Consider the following 26,843-nt stretch of genomic DNA (forward strand, 5'->3'; position numbering starts at 1 on the left):
TTCCTTCCTTCCTTCCTTCCTTCCTTCCTTCCTTCCTTCCTTCCTTCCTTCCTTCCTTCCTTCCTTCCTTCCTTCCTTCCTTCCTTCCTTCCTTCCTTCCTTCCTTCCTTCCTTCCTTCCTTCCTTCCTTCCTTCCTTCCTTCCTTCCTTCCTTCCTTCCTTCCCCACTGGCCATGGAACGTGTGTGTGGAAAGTGGTAAGGAGCTAGAGGCAGAGGATGACACCAAAAGGGAAGAGGCTGGTGTGAGGGAGATGCAGGTTTTGTTCTGATGTCCTAATCAAGGCTTAGCCACGTGTTATTAAGCAGACACGATTTGATGTTAGACTGTTCAGACATCGGGGATGATCAGGCCAGCCAAGTTCAGACTTTGAACGTGTGAAGAAGGAGGCCAAGAAAAGAAAAAAAATTGCAGCGCAGCCTCACTGGTGTTTCAATTTACTTTCTCTGGAGAATTTGCAAATGAGAATTTTCCTGGGGCTTGAGAACCTTTGGCAGGGCTGAGGTGGCAATGACCAAGTGAAAAGAGTAAGCATTTCAACTCAGATCAGCATCACCAGCTCTCTAAATAGAAAAATAATTAATTTGTTTTCATACTTGAAGCTCAGTAGAAATACAAAACCTCAGGGCCCATCCACACTTGAAAGCTCTTTTGGATTAAGGCAGTGTGGGAATTTACACTCCCCAGGCTCTGCTTGTATACTTAAAGTACAGTTGATTTTTACTCCAAGTAAGACAGTTTTCTGTGACTTAACACATATTCAAAGAGGGGAGTTACTCTGAAATAACTGGCTGCACATGTAGGCAAGCTGTAGCAGCTAACACTGGAAGTAAATATTTTAGCACTCAAGCACATAGCGTATAAGCACTTACATATTTGGGTTCATTCAAATGACTCTATCTACCAGGTTTTGTAGGGTTGCTTGTGCACATGCCAAAATATTTATAGGATTGCCCTCCACCTCCCCCCCAGCTTTGATGGAGATGTGTGCTATGCCCCAGAGTGCCAACTTAAAGGAAAATATGAATCCCTGGATTGATTGCTAGTGTATCCCATCATCTTTCCCATCTCTCTGATACCATTCCAGTTGGCGCTCTCGCACTCCCAGATAATTCACACATGTTCACTCATACACAAACGCTACAGCACCCCTTCCCCCAACGAAAAAGTCGGCCAGCTGTTACAAAATTCAGACATTTCATTAACACAGTTTACTGGCTGATATTGCCAAGCAAAATAGAGACAATTAATAATAATCAGGACTGAAGGGTCTGAGACAGCTTATGAGTAAAGGATAGTATTAGTTGTTTAAAAAGGACAAACTCACTCCTGCCTGGAGTGATAGGGAACAAAGGGCGGTGATGTATAACCGGGGAGGAAAGAGACTCTCTCCATGGCTTTTGCAGATTACTGTGTGAATGACAGGAGCGGCAGGAGCAAATACCTCTTTTCATTTGCTCAGCCCGCTGCAGAAGAATAGCAGCGCTTGCCAATGAAGCTGCAGCTGTGCTCTAGCTCTGTTTAATCACTGTGTGTGACTGAGGGTTAATTAGCTGCCATTCTTACTGTTATTTGTTGTTCTAATGAAGATTTGCATAAATGTAAGACTAGGAGGTAACTGATACTTGATTTTTCCCTTCAGAGAGGCTGGGGGTGGAAAACTCTCCCATCCCAAGTGTTTATGTTTGTGGGAGATTCAGTGTTGCCTTTCCATTTGACCTGATCTGCTTCTGGCTGATGAATGGTGAACAAAGAGTTCAAAGTTGCTTATCAAATCGAGAGCTCTGTTGGGATTCTGCCTTTAGAAAGTGGCAGACTAGGTAGATGAAGAGAAGACTGAGGGATCAGAAAGTTTCATCCAGCTGACAGAGAGGAAAAAACATATCTGTGTGTTTCTGTACATATATTAGAGTATATATATATGTGATATATCTCAGTGATATGTATCTCAGTGATCTATCTATCTATCTATCTATCTATCTATCTATCTATCATGTTCAATCTGGATGGCATGGAACCAATCACTTACTAACGATAAAATTTCATAAAAAATAATGAGACAGGCAGTACGACCAGAGCAAGCTGTAGCATATTGGGCAATATGCTGAACAGTAAGACTTTTAAGTTTTTGCAAGCCCTCTGTTGTACATCACTAACACTTAAAGTTCACTTTTTAATATAAAAGGTATCTAACACTAAACAGGCAATCTCAGAAGAAGGCAAAAATGACTCAGCAGTTCACAGTCACCTGTCATCAGCTCCTTGTAAGAGGGGATTTCACAACACAAATTAAGAAATGGCCTTCATTCCTCAAAATACCATAGAAAAGTTTTAACATGACGCAGTAAAAAAAAATCCAAAACTACTTTGTAATTAAAGAGAATGTTTGAAAATGAAACATCATTAAATTGTTTTATTTGCTATGGTCACAACAATGCTTAAGGCTACTAACTGAAATAAACTGAAGAAAAGAGTAACCTTCCATTTTCAGTGTAGCTTGGTGCATGTGATAATATATTATGGGCAACTGTTGTCAGTGTTCCTCTTACACACTTGCTCAGCTAAAACTGTGGCTTGACAGGATCTGTAAAATAGTCTGAGGGAAAGAAAAAGATCAAGAGGGCAGAGGTAGTAAATTTCTAAATTTCAAATCACCACTGGCAAGTGGCCAGCGCTCAAGCAGCCTGTATCCCTCCACAGAGAGGTGACCACGAATGAGTGCAAACTTATTGCCAGTTTCTCAGTCCCAATGCAGCTTTGCAGTGTCTCTAGTCCTTTATTTGGTCTCTTAAGACACATAAGCAAATACTCAGATGCTTTTCTCTACACTTCTGCCCCCAGTCCAATTGATTTCCTACAGGCACCTACACAGATTTTGGGGCAGATGCTAGCAGAAGTCAATCTTCCAGAGTCATAAGCAGAGAGCATCCAGCCCACCTGAAATAAATGTGCCTGAAATGGTAACACAGGGCTCCTCTGCCCTTAGCTGGAAGGAATGCCATGGATTTTAATGCTATATACACCAACAAACTCACATGAAAATAAACAGAGTCAATTGCATTTTTGCCCACTTTCACCTTATTTTGAGCTTTGAAATAATTCAGTCTTCTGTTACAGCTTTTGACTCAGCCCCTGATTACACAATCTCACATTCTGCCCTTTGCAAAGCAGTTTTTAGCCCTTTTGTTGAAGAGAAAAGTTTAAGAACAGGAAACCTAAAGGTTTAAAAACTAGATGGCAAATTAAAAAAGAAAATTTAAGTGTATAATGAAAAAATAAACCAGCAACAACCCTCACAATGTGTAGATAGATCACTTAATTTTTCTTTAATGACTCCTTATTTATTTCTATATACTACAATTTTCCAAGGATACAGTCAGAATCATTCACTGGTAAATAGGGTAAGAGAAAGTGGAAATTACAGATCTAGTGGTCAATGGCAGAAAACAAATCTAAAAGAGCTGAGGGAAGAGGTTAAGTGCTATGCTACTTAATAAGAATGACAGCTTGCTTTGAATACGCACACTGGCTGTCCAGGATATTGAATAAACCTAATTTAAATTAATTTTCGTTATTTGTAGAGTCTGTGTTTGACATCTATCATTGTCAGCACTATTAATATTCTTTTCAGAGACCATATTATCAGCATATTTAAATGAAAGCTTTCATTTTCAATATTTATTAATTCATTAGTGTTTCTTGGTACTAATATCCTGCTTGTAATATCCAAATTAGTGCCTACTACAAGTTATTCTCTACTGATTACACTTTTTGAATTAAAATATTTTTATTCTCAAGTACTAAAAATGAACTTAAGCTCCTGAAATCACGCTTACTTTCTATACTATGTCTTAATTTAAATAATGGAATTTAAAATTTACATTTACGTCTTTTTTAGTAGATAGCAGTAAAACAGTGCACCGACCACAACCTAGTATCCAACTGAATGTGAACTGTGAATGAATGCGAATGTGAAAGTTAATTGACCTTACCCGGGTTGCAGTCTGTGAGGAGGGAGCAGATGGAGAGAAGAACTTTAGAAATGGTTAATGCTGGGCTCCAGTTGTCTTTTAAAATGTCCAGGCAGATGACGCCTTGGCTGTTAATATTACAGTGGTAGATTCTTGTCCGGAATGTTACCTAGAAAAGACAGCATGTCTAAGTACAATGGTGTTCAATACAGTAATTACACAATTATTAGGCAATTAAAAAACTATATGAACTAATGTCCTGCTTTTCTGATTGAAATAACAGCACTCTGCTACTGTCAGTTAAAGACTGGGTGAGATATGGATATTCATAAGAAAATGAAGAAAATAAAGTCTGCCACTTCCACCTTTGGCCAGCGGTGGAACTGGTTTGTGCAAGGAGAGAATGGGACATGTTTCCCGAGCTTCCTTTTGCCTTGGTCTCATCAATCTTATTTTTGTATGGGACCATAAAAAGCTATTCCAGCCCATGATCTGGACAATGTTCATAACTCCAGCCCACAGGTACTTCATGCTTTGAAGGGAAGCAGAAGAAAACAGATTCTTCTGCTGTCTTCATCCATTCACCGTTTGACCCAATAGATTAAGCAGGGGAAAAAAAAGGAGGCATCCCATCAGTGAATCCTGGAAAAAGTAAAGTGAAATATTTTTGATAAAGGCTGCTCAAATAAGATGCTTTTCTTTCCAAATTTTAAGTTACAGTTGAATTGCTTGCGAAAAACCTTTTGCTCTTTTGTAGTTAATTTTGAAGATTTCTCTATCCATTTTATATTGTCTCCCAGGCGATCCTGTATGTACCAAACTGAGAAGAACACTTCTTTTAGCCTAAAATGATGTGCTTCTTCATCAAGCCAAATATTTGGGCCTTTTATTTTAAAAGAATTTCAGCTATGGAAGTCCACTTTGTAGTTCAGAATGAATACTGGAGCTACCAGATAGGAAGGGACAATGTAAAAAACAACCTCTTGGGGGTCTCCATCAAGGACTAATTTCTCCATCAGCTCTATCCAAGTGACAAATCAAACCAGATGGTTTTAATGACACATTCATAACATCTGTAATTAAGATGTACAATTTCAGTGGTCTATCTCATCAGCAATAACCATGGAGAGTAATGGAAACTGATGACAGGCGTGCTCCTGCTCTGATTTTTTTCAGTATCAGAAATCTCAGTGATTTCAGTGAGACTGAGATCAGGCTACTTATCAGTAAGCAGAAGAGAGGATACAAGAGAAATAACACAGTACCTGTTTTATTTGTATTAAAAAAAATATTATCCAAAACACTAAACAAAATGTTGCCCCTTTGGACTAAATCAAGCACCTTTGGCAAAACAATGAATAGAAGAAGTAAGAGATTTCTGGTATTAAAACACTGCATTCAACAAGAAGTACTCTTCCTCGCAAGTACTTTTCCACATGAATCTAGGAAGCACTTTTGGAGTCCAGTGTCACACACCAGTATGTTCTGTAACAAAGTTCCCAACAAAGCAAGTTCATCAGTTTTCAAATGCATCTATGTCTAAAGGTATTGCCAATTAACAGGATAATTTAATAGTCTGCCTTTCCTTTTTTTCCCCTCCAGTTGCGGTTTCATTTATTGTTTTCTAGCCTAAGTGCTTCATTTCAAGAACTTTTATGAGAATTCAAAACGTTTCTGTCATAAAGAGCACAATTTATCCAAGCACTATAGCCAGATGATGTATTTTTTTCCCTCATTAGGAGTCCAAGCACATTCAGCATTTGGAGCGAAGGAAGTCTTCTGCAAGATCAAGAAAATAGTATTTACTGATAAAATTACATTTTCATCTACAAAGGGATGCTATTTTGAACAAGGAAGTTTACAAATACAGATGTGATAAACTATCTTGCACAAACTGCATGTCAAAAGTATCCACAAAGGGAGTTGGCGTGGAAGAGCATCCTGTGAATTGTAGGCCAGTGTTAATCATTAAGTCCTTGGATAGATTAACTCCAGGCACTCTAATACTTGAGGATACACATGAATCAGGGAATGTGACCCAGCAGGATGTCCCACGACTCAGGCAAACACTTTAGCATCTGCTTAATTTTAAGTACTGGATGTTTACTTCTCAGTACATTGTTGGAATAAAGTTTTTGATTAATTATTTTTCCTGAACAAAGGTGCTTTCCTATGCGTCCGTGATGAAAAATTTGAGGACTTCATGCAGTGATATCTGAATACACCGACTTGTAAGATATATGTGGTCTCACCAAATGTAGGGGAAACACACTGAATCCATTGCACAGATTAAATTATACTCTTTAAATTATTTATAGATGGCTCAGACTGAGCTGCAAACTGCTTAAGAGAAGGCCATCAATTTGAGCCTGTAATTTAACGTGTAACTGTTTTGCCAGCAGCTGAGAAGACAGACACATTGCCCAGACTTAGCTGTGTTTGAATCACTGAAGTAGGGACACTGGGAATTTGGCAGGATTCAGAGAGCCACCGGGATGAATGGAGGTGGTTCATGTCTTTCCTAAGTTGTTCAATGCTCCATTGCCATCTTAGGCTGTCTGGTGAATAAACATAGGTGGGAATACACCCATTTGTAGTTGGAAGGCTATTTTTAGCAATACTTAAACCCAAAATGCAGCATTTTTTCACCATGAGCACATGTTAAAGCCATGACACTGTGGAAGGTGCCCACTCACAAGATAAGGCTTGCTGCTGCTTATCATTGACAAATATGTCGCCAACTTGCCAAACATACCAGTCCACTTTAAAATGCCTGCCTTAGTACACAGAGACACTTTAATGACAAAAAAAATCAAAGCTTTCCGAATTTAAAAAGAAGCTGACAGCCTTAATATGACAGACTATTAATGACAGCCATAATATGCTGGGCACAGTGGACTGACGGTGGCAGGTAAGAGTGTTCTAAAGCAGCACCCAGTACACCTGGGATGACACACCACTTTCCTCGGCCAGGTACTGCCTCAAATTGCAGCTAATGTGGGAAATGCTGACATGCAACTTTCTGGATGTGGTGTTTACACATTTTAAATTTAGGCAGGGTCGTTCCTGTTATATGTGTAGAGAGAAACCAAGTGAAAACACCATTCCAGGGGAACTACATTTTCTTTATTGCGGTCATATTTTTACCTTTGATGCCACCTAAATGGTTCCTATAAAGGCTGAACTCTAATTCTATTTATCCGCTAATAAAAACACCTAAGCAATCCCACACAGGGGCTCAAGGGAGTGTGTGGGTGGATAGGAGTTATCCTCAGACAATTGAATGATAAAGGAGTATTTTTTTTTTTTCTTTGAACAATAAGTGTCCTCTATGGATTTACTGTCTTTGATTCTGCAGTTTTAAGAGGATATCTATTTTTTGTGGAATAAAGGTGGAGGTCAGAAAAATGTGAATTATGGGAAATAAGGAAAAATGGGACTATTTTCTGAAAACTGTAAGAGTACTATAAACAAGCTTTTGAAAGATAATGATAAGGAATTTATATTCAATCAGTTTTGCAAGCAAACAATAATAAACTCATCTGTTTATCTACTGCTGAATGCCAAACCCTTCTGAGTACTGTAAAACAGAATTAAACAAATAAAGCCCCCTTTATATAGTCTCTAAGAAGAAAATGAGATTAGCTATTTAAAAGGGGGAGAAAAAATTATTAAACAGAAAAGAAGTACATGTAAAGCTATGGCTGGCTGTTCATCAAATAAGTTTTAGGACTGAAAAAAAGATTGTTTATAGAATCTGGGAAGGGTAAATTAAGATGGATTTCAGCTGCGTAGCTTGAGACAACTGGTTGTAGGCAAGACAAATCTCTCCTGAATCTCAGAGTGATTCTGAACACTGGTTTCCCAGGATGCTGTAGTCCTAAAATCACTCACAATCTCTATTTTGCACCTAATATCCCTATGTTAGGTCTAAACCCAAGCAGCCACTGTGGTGTTGCCATCCACGTGTGTCATTTGCTTAAACTGCGCTGTGAGATTCAGAGACAGGCACGCGAATGCCCGTCTAAATAGACGATATTAGGAAAAAACTTCTTCACAGAAAGGGTTGTCAAGCATTGGAACAAGCTGCCCAGGGAAGTGGTTGAGTCACCATCCCTGGAGGTGTTTAAAAGATGCTTAGATGAGGTTCTTAGGGACATGATTTAGTGCCAGAGTTAGGTTATTGGTTGGACTCAATGATTTTGAGGGTCTCTTCCAACCAAAGTGGTTCTCTGATTCTAAGGCACTGCAGCTTTGAAAGGGCTAGTCCCACAAACACATCAGACTCCACTGAATTCAGTTGTAATGCTCTTCAAAAACCTATCAGGAGGAGGAAATGATTCTCTGGTTCTGCACATTAGCACGCAAGGGGTTACAGCGTGTGCTCAGGAATTGATTTCTTCAGCTTGCCTGGGTTCAAAACCCCACCTCCTGTTGCTCATTCCTCCCACTGAAGCCTGGTGACAGCCTACCGAGAGACAAAAGATTCCCAGAGCCAACAGGAGAATAAACAGAAACAACCCCATTTTGCTCAGCCAACACTGGTAGCAGGGCTGAGATCCCAGGGCTCTCATTCCTGCAGTTTTGGAATGTTCCTTTCAAGCTCTTTCATTTCTTACAAGGGTGCAATCCTGCATGCCTGCCTGAGATGAAACTCCTGCCTTCCTCAAGTATTCCCCTGGAATTCCGTTTTAATAAAACTGTGGTGGCACTACCTGAAGTGGAAGAAGTTGTACTGCATACAGAAAAGGTTATATATATATTAAAAACTACGATGCCCTTTATGATGATGTTCATGGAGCTCAGGAGGGAGTAAGTAGTTCCCATCTCAGTTTGTCAGACTTTATAAGCAATAGATTTGTCTGCTCAAATAGAGAGAATAATAAAACCAAGATCAAGCCTACACTCTACTCATATTAGAAAAATACTCTAGAACAACAATGAAAAACATCATGCAAGAGCCTTTACAAGCCTCTGGTTTGTAACTACAGATTTGAAACATGCACACGAACACTCACTGAGATACTTAATGGATTATCATGCAAAGTGCGTACGTAATAAATGACTGACCACATGATGCTCACTCTTAAAGAGCACGATTTAAATATATGCCAAAAAATGAACTTCAGCCAGTTCTTAAAAAACTTATTAATTTTAGTTGGTAACGAATAACTATACTTTATCAATGGAAAATATATGTCATCTGCATTAGCAGGAAATAATAAATTGTAATTACTTTTGCTTGACCTGCAGAAAAGTCTGACATGCAAACTGCTCTGGGTTTCTGTGGCAAAATGCACCATGCGAGACACAGCTAGCTGAAAGTGGTAACAATTTAAAAGGGATATAATAGCATTCATGAGTTAGCCTTTAATATTACTGAAAATGAAACAGTGTGCAATATGAGTAATTATTCATTATATTCATGGTAATTATGAAGCTGAGTAACCACTCACACTGTCTCACTGAACAGCCCACTACAGGGAAAAGATATTGAATAAGCGCAGCAATACTAAACATCTACAATATATAAACATACTCATTCTGCACACAGATTTAATAGCAGGAAATGTAGAAAGGGACCTTGATAATCTTTGAGGTACTTGAGAGGCAAATAAAAAATTATCGTGAATGGTACAAAGCTTTCTGAAAATAAGGTAAGAGCAGCAGCAGACAAGGGAAGTGGATTACTATTTGGGTTAGGGATCTTCAGAATGGAAACAATATTATAAGATGCAAAGCATCAAAAGCTTTCTCTGACAAAGTAAATATGAGTTTTTAAAAATTATTATAATTTAATCAGCAAAATCTTTCTTATAATTAGTAATTCCATATGGAATATTATTTTAAGATTTACTGGCTATTTAACTTTTATAAAATAAATCCTCCATTTCCTAGTTTAAAGCATGCAGGCTATATCATCCTACATGCACACCTCTCTGAGTTCGCCAAAGTGTTCCTTCATGTTCGGTTTAACACAATGCAACACTTCTGCCCTAGATGTGAGTAAGCCTAGTACATCGCACCATCTTTATTTTACATGAAAAAAATGTATGTCACCATGTGACAGGCGGTATCTGGCATTTTACTGTTTTTCCTAATTCTGCGAAGTTTTGGAAAGAAGGGAGCTCGCGGGTGTGCTCTGGTAATCAAGGCACGGGCAGGTGTGGCAAGCACGGGGCTGCGGGCACAGGGCTGCTGCTGAGCAGGACCTTCAGGTCCTAAACTTCATTTTAAGAAACTTCAGCTTTTCTTCCTCACCCAGTTTTAACAGCCTCTGGGTATTTAGGTGCTCCCTACAGGAGCAGTTCTAGGCAAATTGAGCTCAAATCACTAGTTTTCTGTCCCAATCAGTTCATCTGCTCTTATTCTATAGTAATACTGTAAATAAAATTCTTTCTCTCACATCTGCATATATACACATACGCGTAAAAAAGGACAAGAAAGAACACTGAAATACGATGCAGTTTTAGATCACATGCATTTTTATGCAGTAGTAAAATGTGTGATATGACAGAACTATGTAGTTCAGAGATTTACAAGGTATTGTTCCTATCAAAAGTGACTTTTGCACTTATTGGCAATAAAATATAGTTATTGAACCTTTCCTCAGCCTGACATGTATCTGCTTACATCTCTATCCTTCACTTTACGTCTCTGTGATTCTGTAATTTTGAGAGACATTAAAGTTTCTTCAAGAGCCACTGGGGTTTGACCTGTCCTGAGCCCTGTACCGCTGCATGCTGCCCTATAGGTTCAGTGTTACCTGAAGGTATGGGACGTATGGAAGGAATGGAGTTCCACTGCAGAGTGACAAAGCTGGTGAGGGGCCTGGAGCACAAGTCCGATGAGGAGCGGCTGAGGGAACTGGGGCTGTTCAGCCTGGAGAAAAGGAGGCTGAGGGGAGACCTTATCGCTGTCTACAACTACCTGAAAGGAGGTTGTAGCATGGAGGGTGTTGGTCTCTTCTGCCAAGTAGCAAGGGATAGGACAAAAGGAAATAGCCTCAGGTTGCACCAGGGAAGGTTCAGATTGGATATTAGGAAAAAATTCTTCATGGAAAGGGTTGTCAGGCATTGGAACGGGCTGCCCAGGGAAGTGGTGGAATCACCACCCCTGGAGGTGTTTAAAAGGTTCTTAGGGACATGGTTCAGTGCTAGAGTTAGGTTGTGGCTGGACTTGATGAACTTGAGGGTCTCTTCCAACCAGAATAATTCTGTGATTCTGTGATTCTATGATTCTATGGTGCAAGCATGGGAACTGCAGGCTGCAGTTCTTGTGCTCCAAGAAGAACAGGACTTGGGCTGATCCTGCCAGCTCTGACAGCGGTCTGCTGGTGGCAGGTTGCCCATTTCTCCCTCTCAAAGGACTCCCATGTGTCTGGTTTCTGCCTGCAGCCACCCAAAGCCTTTGCTCGCTGGGAAAGCCTGCCATCTCCATTTATTGTCATGGATGAGGGATCCACGGGCTGCTCTCAGCGAGGAGATGTAAATAGCAATGCTGGGTGAAGAACAAGGCGGTGTGGAGGCAAAGCAAAGAGGCTGGTGGAGGCATGGAGGTACGAATGCGCCAGGTGAGGGACCACCAGACAACAAGGAGGAGAAGGATGGGGAGGGCAGGAGGCAACTGAGAAAAGCTGTGAGCAGCCCAGGATGGCACTAAGAGCTGACCTGATATGACAGAGGCTATGAGAGAAGTATGACGAGGCAAATGAACGTAAGGGATAACAGTGACAGGAGATCACAGCATGTGAGGGCTGTTCATAAGATGCAAATATCTGGGGACGGTCAAGAGATGGTCAGTTGAAGCCCTGCCTGCACCAGGGGTGCAGAGAGGGTACATAGCCATGATCAAATAGGCTGTACTTAAGATTATTTTGAGAGCTTCAAATGCAAATTTTGTTAATAGTGACACATACAAGTAAAGGTGCGGTTCTGCCTTGTGAGGTTCATTTTAACAACTGAGGTTAGTAATACCAAGGAATGCTTATTTTTTCTCATCTACTCCTTGAAACACTGTTTTTCTATTACACTGCAGATAAAAGTGTCCTTAACAAACAATCACATATAAAATAGGCATGAAGAAGTAGAGTAAAAGAACTACCCTAGTACATGACGCTGAATTTTATGAAATAGGTAGAAAGTTTGTCTCACAGAAGAAGGATTCCACAAAATGATATGTAGTGTACAGAGATTAGTGCTATATGACAATTACATATAAAAAACTGAAGAGATACTTAATGTTGCCATTAAGATCAGATTCTATAGACACTGTGCATTATATTTACAAAGGAAAAAGACCCTCCTTGCAGTCAAGCAGTTGATTTAAAACAGCTAAGCTTTCAAATGCTGAGAACAATTCGTCAGTCAGTTGATAGACATATGAGATTTACAAGGAGGAAACGAAGTTTTCTGTTATTTTAATTTTGATTTAGAGGTGATTTAGCATTTGCAGCTTTCAAGTCCTGCGAACCACTTTTCAGTCAGCTGAGATTAAAGTCCCCAGCAAGATTAATTGTAGAGCTGGGATTAAGAGATTTTATAAATCACTCAAATTCAAAAATAAAGCTAGCAGAGTACTAGGATAATGATAGATATATCCATATTGTATCAGCTACAGCTAAATTGAATTGACACTGTAATAGACTGAACGCAATCAAATATGAGAGTAGAAGTTATTAATAAAGATTATTCTAGATAAAAATGCAGACACTACTACAGTGACAATTCCTGGGGGTAGAGTTCTCTTGAAGAGCATTATTTTTCTACAAGCACCTGTACAACCACGGTATGGCTTCCTGATTCATCAAGGCTTCCTGCTCCGGAGGGACGGTATGCAGGATAATGAAATTATTGTCTTTCCTTCACTAACTATCATGTACATAATGATGCAGTATTAATTTGTTGTGATGGCTAAATGTTAAAGGATCTCAGATCAAAATTTTGCACACTTGGGGAATTCACCGATTTCTTATGTGGACCAAGGACAGAAATTGAGCTGAAATTATTTTTGTCAGATCAGGCTGACTAAATGTGATACCCCCTATTCATATACATGTGTATCTACACACATGTACACCCACAGATAGACTCACACCCACACAAGGGACATCTATCTATGCATAGCTATATGTCCCATTCAATACCCTAACGAAAGAGAAAGAGCAAGAGAGAGCTCTCCTTTGTTAAAGCCAAGGGGCAAACTGTCTGAATCTATTAAGGATGAAAGGAAGATAGTTAGAAAGAAAAAGAAATCTGAAAGGTATTTCTAAAAAACTGTTGAGGGGTCATTAAGGCACTGGAGAAATGTAAAGTTATTTGCCTGGCAGGCCATCTCAGTATTTTCATTAATTTCTTTAAGTGGCTTCTCTGAATAGGACACAGCTTTCTCTGTTCTTCAGCCCACTGCACTACAAGGGAGATGCCGTATTTCTGGTCTGAAGTGACACCTCGCCTTGTGACCGAGACTGAAGCCTTGGCAGCATCTGGCCTTTAGCAGAAGGTGAGATCATCTCCAGCTCTCTGCCTCGCTTTGGCTGTCCATACCATCCACCTGCCTGGCACCTCATAAAACCAACGCGATACTTGGGATGCAGCTGAAAAAGAACAGTGATCCTGCGGGCTGCTGCTTTCTTGCTGACTCAGCCAACTGGGCACTCAGCTAATTTCTGCACTGCTACAGAAGCTTCCTCACAGTGGAGGCAAGGAAATATTCTTAATTGACTAGAGCCTCCCAGAAAGCCAAAGCTAATTTGTCAGGTCTCAGATGAGCTGTTCTGAAAATCCTGTTCTCTGGCTGTAGAGATAAATCAGAGATAGGCTGGGGTGGCCCTTCATCACACCTACTCAGTTTGCATCAGTCACACATAGATAAACTTTTTTTGGGGAAGAACAACTCCCTCTGCATGAGTGTGCTGCAGCTGTGAGTGAAGCCAAATGCCATTGATTTAAAAGGAAAGCAAAGCTGAAAGGGTCAGTGACCTCTGCCTCCGAAAATCTGCAGTCCAGTTTCAAGGCATGAGACAAAGCTGAAAAACTGAAATAGGCTGACTTCAAAGAGGGAAAAAATTAATATTGTGAGAGCAAATTATACTCTGACTTACCACACATCCTAGTCTGTTTTGGTAAAGAATGACTTAATTTGATACTATGCTTATGATCCTACTGTAGAGAGACATTGACAGGTGAGGACAGACAAAAAGAAAATTGTGGACCTGTAGGGTAAAGACTGGTTGTTGCAGACTGGAGGGGAAACCCGATGGCAGCGATGCTTGGCTATGCAAAATGAGGAACGTGAAATGGACCATAAAGCGTAATTAGAAGATGTAATGAATAGAGGTAAATCTTAAAAATCTTTAGAGGATGTGGTGTTGAAGGCTACAAAGGTGTAAAAACTGAAGAAATACATAAAAATATAAGTTTTGGATAGATACTTTTCCTTTGTTTAAATAAAACCTGAATGAATTAGTGATTCACTTTCTTTTATGTGCTAAAGATAAGGTGAGACAGCAGCTTAACTATCTAGAAGAACAAATGAAAATTACTTCATACATTTGTTAAAAAACCCCAAATATAGGTCAAATATCTTTTCTTCGTGTGCAAATATTCTCTCAGATGTTTAATTTTATTTTAATAATGTTTTCCAATATGCAGCAGGGTGCCCAGTGATCAGAATAGGCATCAACAATGTTTACAGAAGGAATCTTGATGCTTTAGAAAATACTGAGAACTTTGTATAATACAAAGCAAACAATGGTTACACCACATAAGTATTTCAATTATAATAATAAAAATAAAAGACATGTCCCCCAAATTTATTTCAATATATTTTTCTCACTTTAAAAATTATTTTACCCTTCCCAGCATCCACATGCAACAGAGACATGCATGATATCATAGTGCATAACATCTGAGAACAGATAAGGAAAAAGGATCGTGGAATCTTTCTGCAGATTTTGAAACACTTTGGATTAGGCCTTTTAGCAGTAACTAAGTTATGTGACATGGGCATTTGCGTTTGGAACCTCAAGATGGGTCAAGTAATTGCATCTGGGAAACATGGTTTCTGTTTCTTCCCAGGTCTCTTGTGGTCACATTTTTGGAAGATCAATTTTGACAGTACTCATTTAAATGTTCCCTTACTTCATAGTAAAATAGGGATGAAAATGGCCCATGGAAATCTCAGGAGGAATGTATGAATTCAATCATAGCGAAAAATGTGAACTAGACCTTTTCTGCTATGTACTTACAGGGAGGTAATCTTGCCAGCACTCAGAAATACATTTTATCTCTTTCTTGGTACATTCCACAGTCTTGTACTTTATCTCTAGATTTTTTAAGATGACAGAGCCATAAGGAGTGAAACTATACTTAGAAAAAAAAATCTAAGATGATCTCTTCCCATAACCCTAGGACCCATGATTTTGAGAACAGCACCAAATATCACAAATCTTGCATTCAAGTAGGAGAGATGTCAACACCCAGTGACACAGACAGCATTGTACTGTGAGGCCATATGTTCTGTTCGATGTACTCACTACCTTTCTTTTGGTAGAAATAAGCACGTGAATAACATGTTTAACCATCACTTCCCAACAATACGGACTGGAAGCAGCTACCTTATGACAAGCAGTCATCTTCCCGTGCTGCTTTCTTCAAGGGATTTCCCAAACTATTTTACCTATGAATCAGTTTCATAGGGTCTGGAAAACAGCTGTAATGAAATAGCAGTTTGAGAGGACCTACAGCAGGACTGAAAATAGAGGTCGTTTACAACAATGGCTGAAGTGAATAGAATAAGAATCCATGTGTACAAAATATGCCAGTGACATCATCGGTTGCATCTGACATTAGTCTCATGCACATGTAGTCATTACTTTCTTACAGAGAATAATTTCTCTCTTCATAAACGCTGGCCTTTTAGTAATACAATATGGCATCATCAACTCTCTCATTCTTTATCACGGAGTACATTTTCATATGACTTATATGCAGACTTCTCTTCCAATGACAATTGGCACCAAGATGAAGGCAACAACAAAAAAATCTATTACAGAGCAGGTTAAGAACCAGCTCTTTGCTCGATATTTCATGAATAAGCAATGCACAGCTACATTACTCATGTACCAAAATAATACAGTTGTCAAGCACAACGAAGAGTGGATTGGAAAAGTCTTCACCTCATAGTGAAACAGCAAACTGGACCCAGACCTTCTATTTTAAAAGGGTGCATATTGCATATATTGCCTCAGGACAGATTCAATAGAGAGAATGACAAAAGATATCCCTTCAACTTGTCTTTCACATTTAGTTCTTTACATATTAAGTTTGGATCTTCGGAAGAATTTCAAGCTCTATTTTAGACTCAACAAATCCATTTAGTGGATATGTCAATATCCCCCAAATAATATAATTTTAATTTGCTGAAGGACTGAATGTAACCCTTGCATTACAGCTAATACAAACTGACTAAGCCCAGCAAATAAACAAACTAAAGGGGTCTGTTAAAATGGACCTTGTTTAGCAAGTAGAAAGTCTTGGACTGGCCTGGGCTGAGAGGGAGGCAGGAAGAACAGGGCATCACCCAGCTCAGTGTGCCCAAAGCTTCAATTAACTGAAGGAGAAGTTAGGAAGTTTCAAATTCTTTCTTCACTGTGCAATCATAGCTATCTAAATCAGAAAATATGCAGCCAGCGAGGTGTACAGCCCCTGTAAGACTTGTCAGGGGCCTCAAAGCTTCCCTAAACCAGAACACTAAAAGTGGGAAACAAAGTCGGACCATCTCTAACACTGCTGTGCTGACTCATCTGTGGGTCACCACGAAAGTCTGCTTTACAGAATGAGAAATATTTTGAATTCACATCTCTCATTCTTTTCTTTTCTTTTTTTTTTTTTTTTTAAAAAAAACAACTTTTCCTGATAATATCCATGTTAACTACTATAAACTTTACTACTGTGGCATTAAAATTCTGTTTATAAACATTCGTCTTTCAATAGTGTACTCACGGCAATCAAATAGGAGTCAGCTCCTTCCTCTTTTAATGCAACACCTTTCTAGCATAGACCAACATGGCACACCAACCCTTTCACAAAAGTGTCAGAAAGAGGGTAAATATTTTTGCTCCCACAGCTCCTCCCAGGGACCTGTTCCAATCTCTCACTTTCCACACTGGCAAGGTGAACAATTCACCTCTTTTCACTTTGTTTCATAAGGGACAGGCCTATCAATTTATTTCAGCATTAACAGCCCTGCGGGGTAAATTTTCCCAGTTTCTGTTCCTGTTAGTGAACATGTGTGCTAAGAATTGCACTCAGTCTTCCAGATAAAGTCTTACAAATGTCTTGTATGTGACATTGGTAATTCCTTATCACTACAGGCAATGCCAAAGGATGCATCTTAGGACTGTATTTGCCTTTTTCATACATGCATTTAACAGGTGTTTTGTACTAATCGTGTGATCGCCCTGTAAAGCCTCCTTTTGACACCCTCCCTCAGCAGTTATGACTATTGGTTATCGATGACACTCTGCATTACTGTGTTTCATCCCATTTCTGTTTTTCCAGTCTTCATAATCACTAGATTTTTCCTGTTTCACATTCCGAGACTACTCAATCATGGTAATGCTCTACCACCTTCATGTTACTGGTACAGTTCTATGCTTGTGGTTAGTGTCATTCTTGACAGAATTGAAAATGAATCCATAAGGAATTCTGTAAATATCTGCCTTTCACTCTAGTTTCTTGCCTTTGTTGTGTGTTTCCAAATTCTTCTAGAAAATGGTGTAAAGTGATCACTTATAACTTCATGAACAATACCATATCTTGCATCTGCAGAAGTAATTTATATGGGGTAGTGCAAAAGTTGCACATTTTTGTCAGACTGCCACAGACCTCTGGTGAATGATATGGGTCAAAAGGCAAGATTAAACATCTTCAGCTGCTATTAAAGGGTGCATTTCAAATATAGATGCTTTCATATTAGAAACAAATCCAAATCAAACAAATAACTGCTGGAAATTATGCAACTGCTTGCTAAATAAATCCATATCCATCCAGCTATACTGGTGACATGCAGGCAAATTTTAGGCAGTTATTTAAATACTTTCCATCAAAATACTCAGTTTAAATATTCATTATTGCCTTGAAAGTTTTATATTTCATCCTACAATGATATACCAACATACACATTAAAAGATATCACAAGGAGAGGACTCCTGTCAGACTTTTAATATCCTCCTACTAACCTTAGGTGGTTTAAAAGGGTAGTCCGGTGAAAAGGTAATGTCAAGGAAGAAAACTCCACCTTCATATACAGACCCTGGAGGCCCCAGTATAGTTGACCTCCATTCATAAATGTTGTCTCCTTTGGGTCCAGCACTAAAATAGAAAACAAAAATATAACATAATAACCATATACAATCAAGAATATACTGCATCAGTTATAGTCTACTAGCAGTACCACTGGTTTTGCAGTAACACTACAAGTTAAAATTGTGTATCACATTCATTAAGTTAGTGTAACTGGTGTCCTAAGCTCTGTCAGTGAAGTGATATATTCAGCCAGGATGAAGTATTAAAATCACATTATAAATTATTCAAATAAGCGCAAAAAAATTCCCAACTGCCTTATCTCAAATATTTTAGTGGGCAGATGTGAAGTATTTACAGTGCAAGGATACAGAGACTTTGCTCAGATGTCTTGTCACTGCCTTGCCTCACAAGCCATCCTACTTTCACCTACCTCCTCATCCACCTACCTCATCAGTCAGTAGCAGTGTAATTACACACATTATTATACAGTACAGGCTGTACTAAAGGCTGAGCAGGGTACAAATGACCTTGCAGCTGTACTTTCTAAGTTACTAACCTAAGGACTACAGTCACTAGCACAGAAGACTGCTTTACTCTGCAATCCTTACCCTATCTTAAAAAAATATAAACAAGAAGTTGGTTAAATTGTTGGATTATGTTAAGTCAAAGTCCTAATTTAAAAACACAGTACTGAAACAATATTTAAAATACATAAAACATTATGCTGTATGTGAAACAAGAAAAAATGTTCACCCACATAGTTAATTCCTGAAAAAATCAAACTGAAAACTAATAAAAGTTCTTGAGCATGACTCTTCCAAAAGCCAACACAGCCTCCTTTCATACAACATAATGCTTGTCCACAGCAGTACATATTTTAGTCAGGGTGGCCTCTTAAGGAGTATGAAGATTTCTGTTTGGTTCGCAGCCTGCTGATACCAGTTGCTGATACAGGACTTGAATTTTAATTAGGATCAGTTGGTATGGGGACTTCTAGGTATCTGATTAATATTTTCCAGAGGAAGGCAGTGCTGGTAGGCATTTCAAATAACTGACGTATTATTAAGACATGTTTTGTGAAACAATTCTTGTTATGTTTGCAATAAAGATTTCCACAGCATGCAGGGGTTTGTGAAGTAACCCGGCATGTAGAACAGATGAAAGCTCTTGGCCATGCCCCATGCCTCACAATGTACCCAAGGATACAACTATTGTATGACATCATGTCACGTTCACTGCTCAACTATTCATTTTGTTCACTGAAAGTTAATAAAACCTTCTTTCACCTGAAATTCCTTGGGCTCCCTTCATTAAAACTTCTGACTGCATGATTCCCTGCACACAACTCCGTGACTTAGTGCTGTGCGGTGTACTTCATTAGTCATAGTACCTACATGAATTTTCTATAATAGCTGTTAATGCTTCTTGGCTTTCTAAACTACGTGTTTTCTTAACAAAAATGGGTTAGAGAGACTGTAACATTATGAAACATCCATTTTCTATAGGTCATTGTAACAAAACTAGCAATTGTTTTAAAGATAAAATCTGTTTCTTTAAGTGTCACAATAGCAGAAGTCTTGCCATCCATATTTCACAGTGTCTATAATACATCAGGTTGCTAGCTGCCAAACAAATTTCATTTACCCAGTTCTCAGTTTGCATTAACCTTTGAATAATAAAGCACAGCTGAGACTGCTGTAAGAAACAAACCAGAGAATGAATAATTAAAACCACCTCCACTGCCTTTAGAAAGACCATTCCCGAGTCAACAGGGAAGGTTTAATTGTGACTGAACTAGGCATTAAGGGGCTAATTGAACTCTTTATAAGCCCAAATGAATGTGGAACTACATCAGTGCTATGGTATACAAGGTTCATAGAAACTAAAACCCTTAAAAAAAATATCAGGCAATTAGTTCAAACAGAAAAGGCAAGAAGCAGGGGCAGTCTAAATCTTACACGAAAAAAAGCCCATAATATGTGAAGGAAACCCTTTCCCATTTTCTGCAGAAAAGTGTTTTAATACTTGGAGGAGCAAGGATTCAGTTGATGCCAGTAGGTTAAAATGGAAGTGATTCAAATGTCGATCCCAGAGAAATGGTTGGAAATAGCTAGTAACAAAAGCAAGCCCTGTATTTATGAGACCTTATTTAGCCAGGAGGAGATGGTTGGGCTCTTTTCAGGTTTGAGTGAGGCTCACTTTTTTGATCAGAAGTCTCTCTGATGGTCGCACTTTCATAATCTATATTATTTTTATTTGTTTTTCCTATTTATTTAATTGCATTAACATTTGAAATGAGCAGTCATTAATTAGAATAGTTGGAAAATGCTCCATCTGCCAGTTGAACTGTTTCGGCACGTCCAGCTACAAGCCCAGCCTGATCACATTCTGAGGATGCTGATTAACATTAATTGAAGGTTTTATTTGCAAATAAGAGATGAAGCTTTATTAACTATTATTATTAATTTGAAGAATAGCTTGAATTGTATGGAGTGTGGGAAGACTGCTGTTATTGATGTTGCCTGTTCGAGTGCTTGCTGGCAGCAAGGCCATTCAGCCGATGTAAAATACCGATCCACATGCACAGGCAACAGCTGGTATGAAAGGCAATAGCATGCAGAAGCATAACAGTTTTTTTTTTTAACTTGCACATTAATTATACAAAAAGTTTGACAGGTGTTATATCTTTGTTTTCCTTATTTCCTAATTGTAAGCCTTTTATTTATCCACGTTATTGGCAGCAAGAGCAACGACTCATCAGGCTCCGCTAGAGAAAACTCCCATATGTGCAAGACCTCAGCCAGATCCTTATTCTATAAGGTTTATAATGCAAGAGGATTTAATTGCCCTTCTCTCCACATGGATATCTGCCCGGCACACTGAAGCCTGAGTGTTTTACATTCAGTATGATTTATATTCCAGCTCTATTAATGTTACTGGCAACCAAACCACAGATCTCAAAGAAAGGAAACCAAACATCTCAGTGCCTGAAGTTCTGTTATCTTTGGAAGGAGAGATTCAGATGTGCATCCGCTTGGCAAAGGGCAGACTAAATCTGTCTTGAACTCCACTGACCCAGGGCCAGAGCATACGCATGTTGCCTCCTGCTCACCCACTGCGAAATCTATCACCTTCAGGGGAGAAATAACGATGGCTGGGGCTGTTCCAGGTGGAAGTGGCTGAACTACAAGGATGACATGGTCAGGAGAAGGACAGGTCTGCTGTCAGACCAGCAGCGCAGCCTCCCAGTTTGAGCCCCTGATGCTCCAAGCCCAGCAAACCCACAGGATGAGGCAATGGAGAAGCCCAGTGAGAAGCAGGCAGTGTGACCCCAGAGCTGGCACTCCCAACATTTCCATTGGTAATTGGTAATGTAGGACTGAGGAGGTGCAGCTGAGCATAAAGACCCTGGCGACCTTACATTATCAATGGCTTGTCAAGAGCAAGCTCTCTGCTGTCATTATTCCCCTGTAGCTGATGAGACACTGCTCACAATATCGCCTGGTTTACTCGGTGGGGAAGCTTTGCTCCCTGGAAGAGCTGGGGTGGGTAGACATGGAACCAGTCTCTGTCCCTGTCCAGAATATCAGTACGGTTGTATGAAATTCAGGACAAAGGAGTCAAAACAGGTAAAATAGTCTCCTTTGTGTTTCACCTTTCCTTTGCCTCTTCTTATCTATTTTAGTTCTGCCACTGCCTCCCACATACATGCTTGCAGGTGAGATTTATGCACATCAATTACAGTTAGTAGCAAAATACTTTAAATGCTACTATAACTGAATTCATTTTGCTTTAAATATGCTTAACGCACTGAGTATTTTCTATTCCCTCAACATGTTTCAGTTAGGCAGTCACTTGAAAGTAGTGCTGCTGAAAACTGCTTGTCCAGTACAATCCATTATAAACACCAAGCTTTCCCCGCATTTAGTATATCATGAAATATTAAATTTAAAATGATGTATTAGGAGAGTTGTATGAAAACAACAGCATCTATGAGACATACCAGATGAAAACCTATCTGGAGAAGTTATGCAATTACAGTTGATTTTTAGTTTTATCAGAGCTGTGATCTGCATACAAATTTACTCAATTTCCAGAGAATAACTCAAAACAGTAGAAACACAGAAATTCAAAGAAGTAACAGTATCCCACATGTTTATCAAGTAGTTGTATGGAATATATTAGTCAAAATAATATTATTATTTTCTAATCTAACTTATGTTTTTGATGCAGTTTGTTTTATGAAGCAGCATAACCTTATACTGTAGAAAATAAGGACTAGTTCAATGTCTTCCATTCTTGGTATCTGAATCTTGCTGGTATCCACTTTTAAAGTGTAACTGTACTCTTTAACAGAAGGGAAAGGCAAGGCTATAGCACAAAACAAAGAAGTAAGAAAAGGAATTGTAACTTACATTGCCTGCTAGTACTGACATGCTAATGGTGTGTGTGGGGAAGCCATCAGGCCAAATAAAACAGGAAAGCAATATGGCTGGGAGGTCTTCCCATTCCTTAGGACTCAGGAATTGGAAGATTCTTCTGGACTGGGTAAGTTTAAGTTCATTTTTACCCTCATCCTTTATAGCAGAGCAGAATAAAGCAGAACCAGGTTATTATAGTAATGTTGTCCATGAACTAGCTTTCCATGGCATTGTCTACGGCGATTCATTCTTATTATCTAATCTGAATTGTCTTAGCACACAAAAACACACATCAGAACTGAGGTTCCCCTGCCCTAGGTGCAGTCCATGGAAGATGTAGACCCTCTCAACTATCTTCAGTAACATCTGACAGCTGAAAGAAAAGGGATACAGTCAAGTCTCTTCCCCTTGTTTTCCTTTTATTACACAGAGCCTTGAGTTTACTACTGAAGAGATTTCCCTCTGAGGAGGGAAGCTTACCACAGAATTATCTCAATTTTTAAGACATACAACACTTTTTCTTGCAATCCTGTTTCTTGCTCATCTGGAGCAGATCCTGCCTCTAGCTGCCCTCGGTGAAGGCTTCTGGGAAGGCAGTTGCCCAGAGGGCAAAGTGGATACAAAAGTATTGGAAGATTGGCAAAATAATATGAGAGTACAGCTGGTGAGGGAAGAGGATGGATGTGACAAAACAGAAGACTACAGATTTTGCTTTCAGTGAGATACGTCTCTTGAGAAGCGCATCCGAAGCCTCATCAAAATATACCCAGTACATACACCTCTGCTCTTTGTTTTGAACATGGTGCCAACACTGAAACTGGTCCTAAGCCAAAGTGTTGCCTTGGTCTGTACCACAGCTCGGGGCTGTCCCCATGCCTGGCGACAGCCACAAGACCAGCAGCGAGGCTGTGCTGGCACAGTGGTTGCTGGATAATCTCCATGTGGGAAGGAGTAAAGGCAACAGGAGCTATGCTGACGCTAACGTCACCAGGTGACTCAGACCCACCTGTGCACCCAGCCCAGCCCCATTCAACAAAATGCAAAACAGTGCCATTGAGGAACATCGGCATCACACTCCCATGAGCAGCTGTCGTTCTCAGCCCTGCATTCCCACCCCTGTGCGCCTCTGCTTCGGAACGGTTACAGGCAGTGCCAGCAACATCAGGTATCTGTTGAATTTCTTCTGCTCTTCTCCCAGTTCTCTCTCTCCTCCATTCTGGAAGGCCACCTCATCCACCACCTCTTGAGCCTTCACCCTTTTCTCTTCCCTTGTTACTGACAATTCTCCTTCGTAGAACCTGTATTTTCTATTTTCTGCTTGAGGGTGGTGTCTCTCCCACCCCCTCTCTCTGTACGGTGATAATTCATTGCTCCATCATAGTGGATCCTTCCTCCCTTCAGGAGGTGCATGCAGATCCCACGTCCACTAACATCCCCTTTCTTTTTTCTCTCATCAACAGCCATCAACACATCCTGCTATTTTTCATCTTTCTCCAGAAAAGAGGAGGGGGTGGAAAATGGTGCAGAGGGGATTTTATTACACTACAGCAGTTACTAATTTTGTTTCTTTCTTTCTCTGTTACCCTTCTTCTGAGATGTAGAAAATGAGGAGCAAGCAGCACGGGTGCTGCAGCAACAGTGGCGTAGGGAAGGGAGTCACAGCTGCCTGCCCAGATGCTACAGTGATATCAGGAGGTACTTTTATAAATGTGTGTAATAAACAGTTGCCACAGCAGCCAAAGGAATATATTTCTACAAAAGAAAAACAAAGAGAGAGCAGCGAGCACTGAGACTGCCTGTGGCAATGGGCACAGTTGTATGGTTAATAACACCTCTGCTATGAATAAAATTAGCAGACTGGTCTCCAAGCAGTAAAATCAAAGAACAATTAAAGGAATAAACCCCTTCAGAATTAGAGATAAGTGCTTAGTTCGGCTATAATATTGATGACTTAAACACTCCTCAAGAAATAAACTCTCCCCAAATTTGTACCTTTGGACTGTATAACATTTTCTTCATTTATTTTTCCTGAAAATCTGCTGAAAACTCCTAGGGTTTTGTTTTTTTTTTTTTTTTTTCATTATTTATCCTCATCTCAATTACTTCATCTATACGGTGCAAGAAGTGGTTCTTAATACTTACTATCTAGACCAAGGCTAGAATTTTTCAGCACTAAATTTTATGCCCAAGCAATCTGAATTACTCTAAAAATTAACAAGATTTACACATTTTTAAAGAGTTGTTCATTTCTACTTTAGCTAGATGCTATTTGTAGTGAAAAAGCTTGGCTTTCCATGATCTAACACTCGAATTTGGGTCTACACTAGATGCAGGGTTTTCTGTCACCCTGCAATATTACTGGGAATTTATGTCTTACATATGTTGGAATATCAATATAATCAAATGAGGTAAGCATGATTTTTGAGTAGGTATCTCTCATTAGTCTTAATTATTCATAATGGAAACCAAGGGTGAAGTGACTGGGCCACTTGTCACTCAGTAAGGCTTTGGCAGAAAGTGAAACTTCAGACAAATCCCTTACACCACTTAGTTTCCATTACTGCAACATAATTCAGCTGTAAAATTTGGATCAGACTTCCTTCCAGTTCTTCCAGTTTTCTGATTGAGACCATCTTTATGTAAGAAACCTTAAAAAAAAAAAAGAAGTAGTTTTAGGCAAGCAGTAAGAGGAGGAGGATATTAAGACATTTTTCTAACCCATGCTACAATTCCTTCAAAGTGGTTATATCCTGCCTTTATCATGTGCTTTTTATTGAAGCCAGTTACAATTTTCATCTACACTTTGGAACCAATATGTTTGTGGTAAATGCGACTGGAAGAATATCTAGGAAAACTGATCCCAATGAGCTGTCACAGGAGCACCAACGTATTACAGCACAACACCAGATATTGCTTCTTATGCTTATAAAGAGTGATTGAATTCAGTATGGTATGGCATCTTTTCACTGTGAATCTTCTTGAGTTTTAGCAAGATGTTTCTAGAGGTCCATTTATCACCCAAAAGAATATGCTGTTTAACTTTGGGTCTTCCTGCCCCTTTCTTGCAGCAAACCCGCAGCACACCCGGCCAGTGTGCCCAAAGTCTGTATGAGACAAATCCTTTTTTTTCCTTCTGATTAATTTTCTCTGCCTGCCTGTCACTGGAGCCATTAAAACTTATTGGCTGAAGCCGATGAAACTATGTTGCATTTAAAAATTAATAAGTTTTGGGCACAGTAAAAACAACAAATAGATTAAGACCAAACCTAATATCACTTATTGATTTTATTATTCACTTCTAAATAATACCCCTAAAAATTATTAGAAGTATCCTAGTGCTTTAGCAGACTGGTGTTATTCAGAGAGTACTTTGAAGCTTTTATTCTCTAAAGTCCTGTCTTCAGAGCGCTCCTGAGACAGAAACCATCATGAAGAAAACCGCTTCTTAATGCACAAAATAGTTATTTATATTATAGTATCTACAGCAATTTATTCATTGCAAACACCATTACACAGTGTATGATCACAGCATGCTGAGTATTCACAATGAGATTTTAAAAATGGCAATTTTGTTAAGTATTCTCCACTTTGTTCAGCTGAACAAAATTACATAAAACCCTTCACAGAAGGTTTTCCTTGTTCGGCGCCGGAAACAATCATTTGCCTCCTATTACACATCTATGGGCTCAATTCCCTTTTGCCACATCTCTTGTTTCTTTTTCTTCTAAAGTAATACCACTAACTGTAGTTCCAGCTCTTTTACACCATCAGAAATGGACTGTATATTTTAAAAAAGAGAAAATATTTATCAGCCTGATTTGCCTCTATGGTAAATTATATCAAACGTGATTTGTAGCCATACTTTAGCACAATAGGAAAACACAAGTAACTGGGAACGAAAAACACCACGAAAAAAATGTAAAGATTGTCCTGGGACCTTCTAATATGACCTCCAACCTTGCAACTTGGCAAGTGATACTATTTCCATGTTATTCCTGATTTGCTTTTCCTTCAGGTTTTTGTTTTCCAAGACTGCCATTTATTTTTCAAAACACAACTACTTTTCAATTTAACATTTCCCCTTGCCCACAACAGCTGTAATTTACCATTCTATCTTTTCTAAGTTAAACAGAAAACATGAAA

The 26,843-nt window shown here is 39.2% G+C and overlaps 1 protein-coding gene across 3 annotated transcripts in view; it reads right to left on the reverse strand.

The window, feature by feature from the left end:
- Nucleotides 1–26,843, reverse strand: part of LOC309436642 (ubiquitin-conjugating enzyme E2 E2) — a 207,927-nt gene that overhangs the window by 19,067 nt on the left and 162,017 nt on the right. For all 3 annotated transcript variants that reach the window (XM_082045982.1, XM_082045981.1, XM_082045980.1), the window contains exons 4-5: nucleotides 18,213–18,345; nucleotides 3,992–4,139 (exon numbers count right to left, since the gene is read on the reverse strand). In XM_082045982.1, coding sequence (XP_081902108.1) covers nucleotides 3,992–4,139; nucleotides 18,213–18,345 — 281 coding nt within the window. The remainder of the gene's footprint in view (nucleotides 1–3,991; nucleotides 4,140–18,212; nucleotides 18,346–26,843) is intronic.

Source organism: Streptopelia decaocto, assembly GCF_964273445.1.
Source record: "Streptopelia decaocto genome assembly, chromosome: 2".
Classification (NCBI taxonomy): domain Eukaryota; kingdom Metazoa; phylum Chordata; class Aves; order Columbiformes; family Columbidae; genus Streptopelia; species Streptopelia decaocto.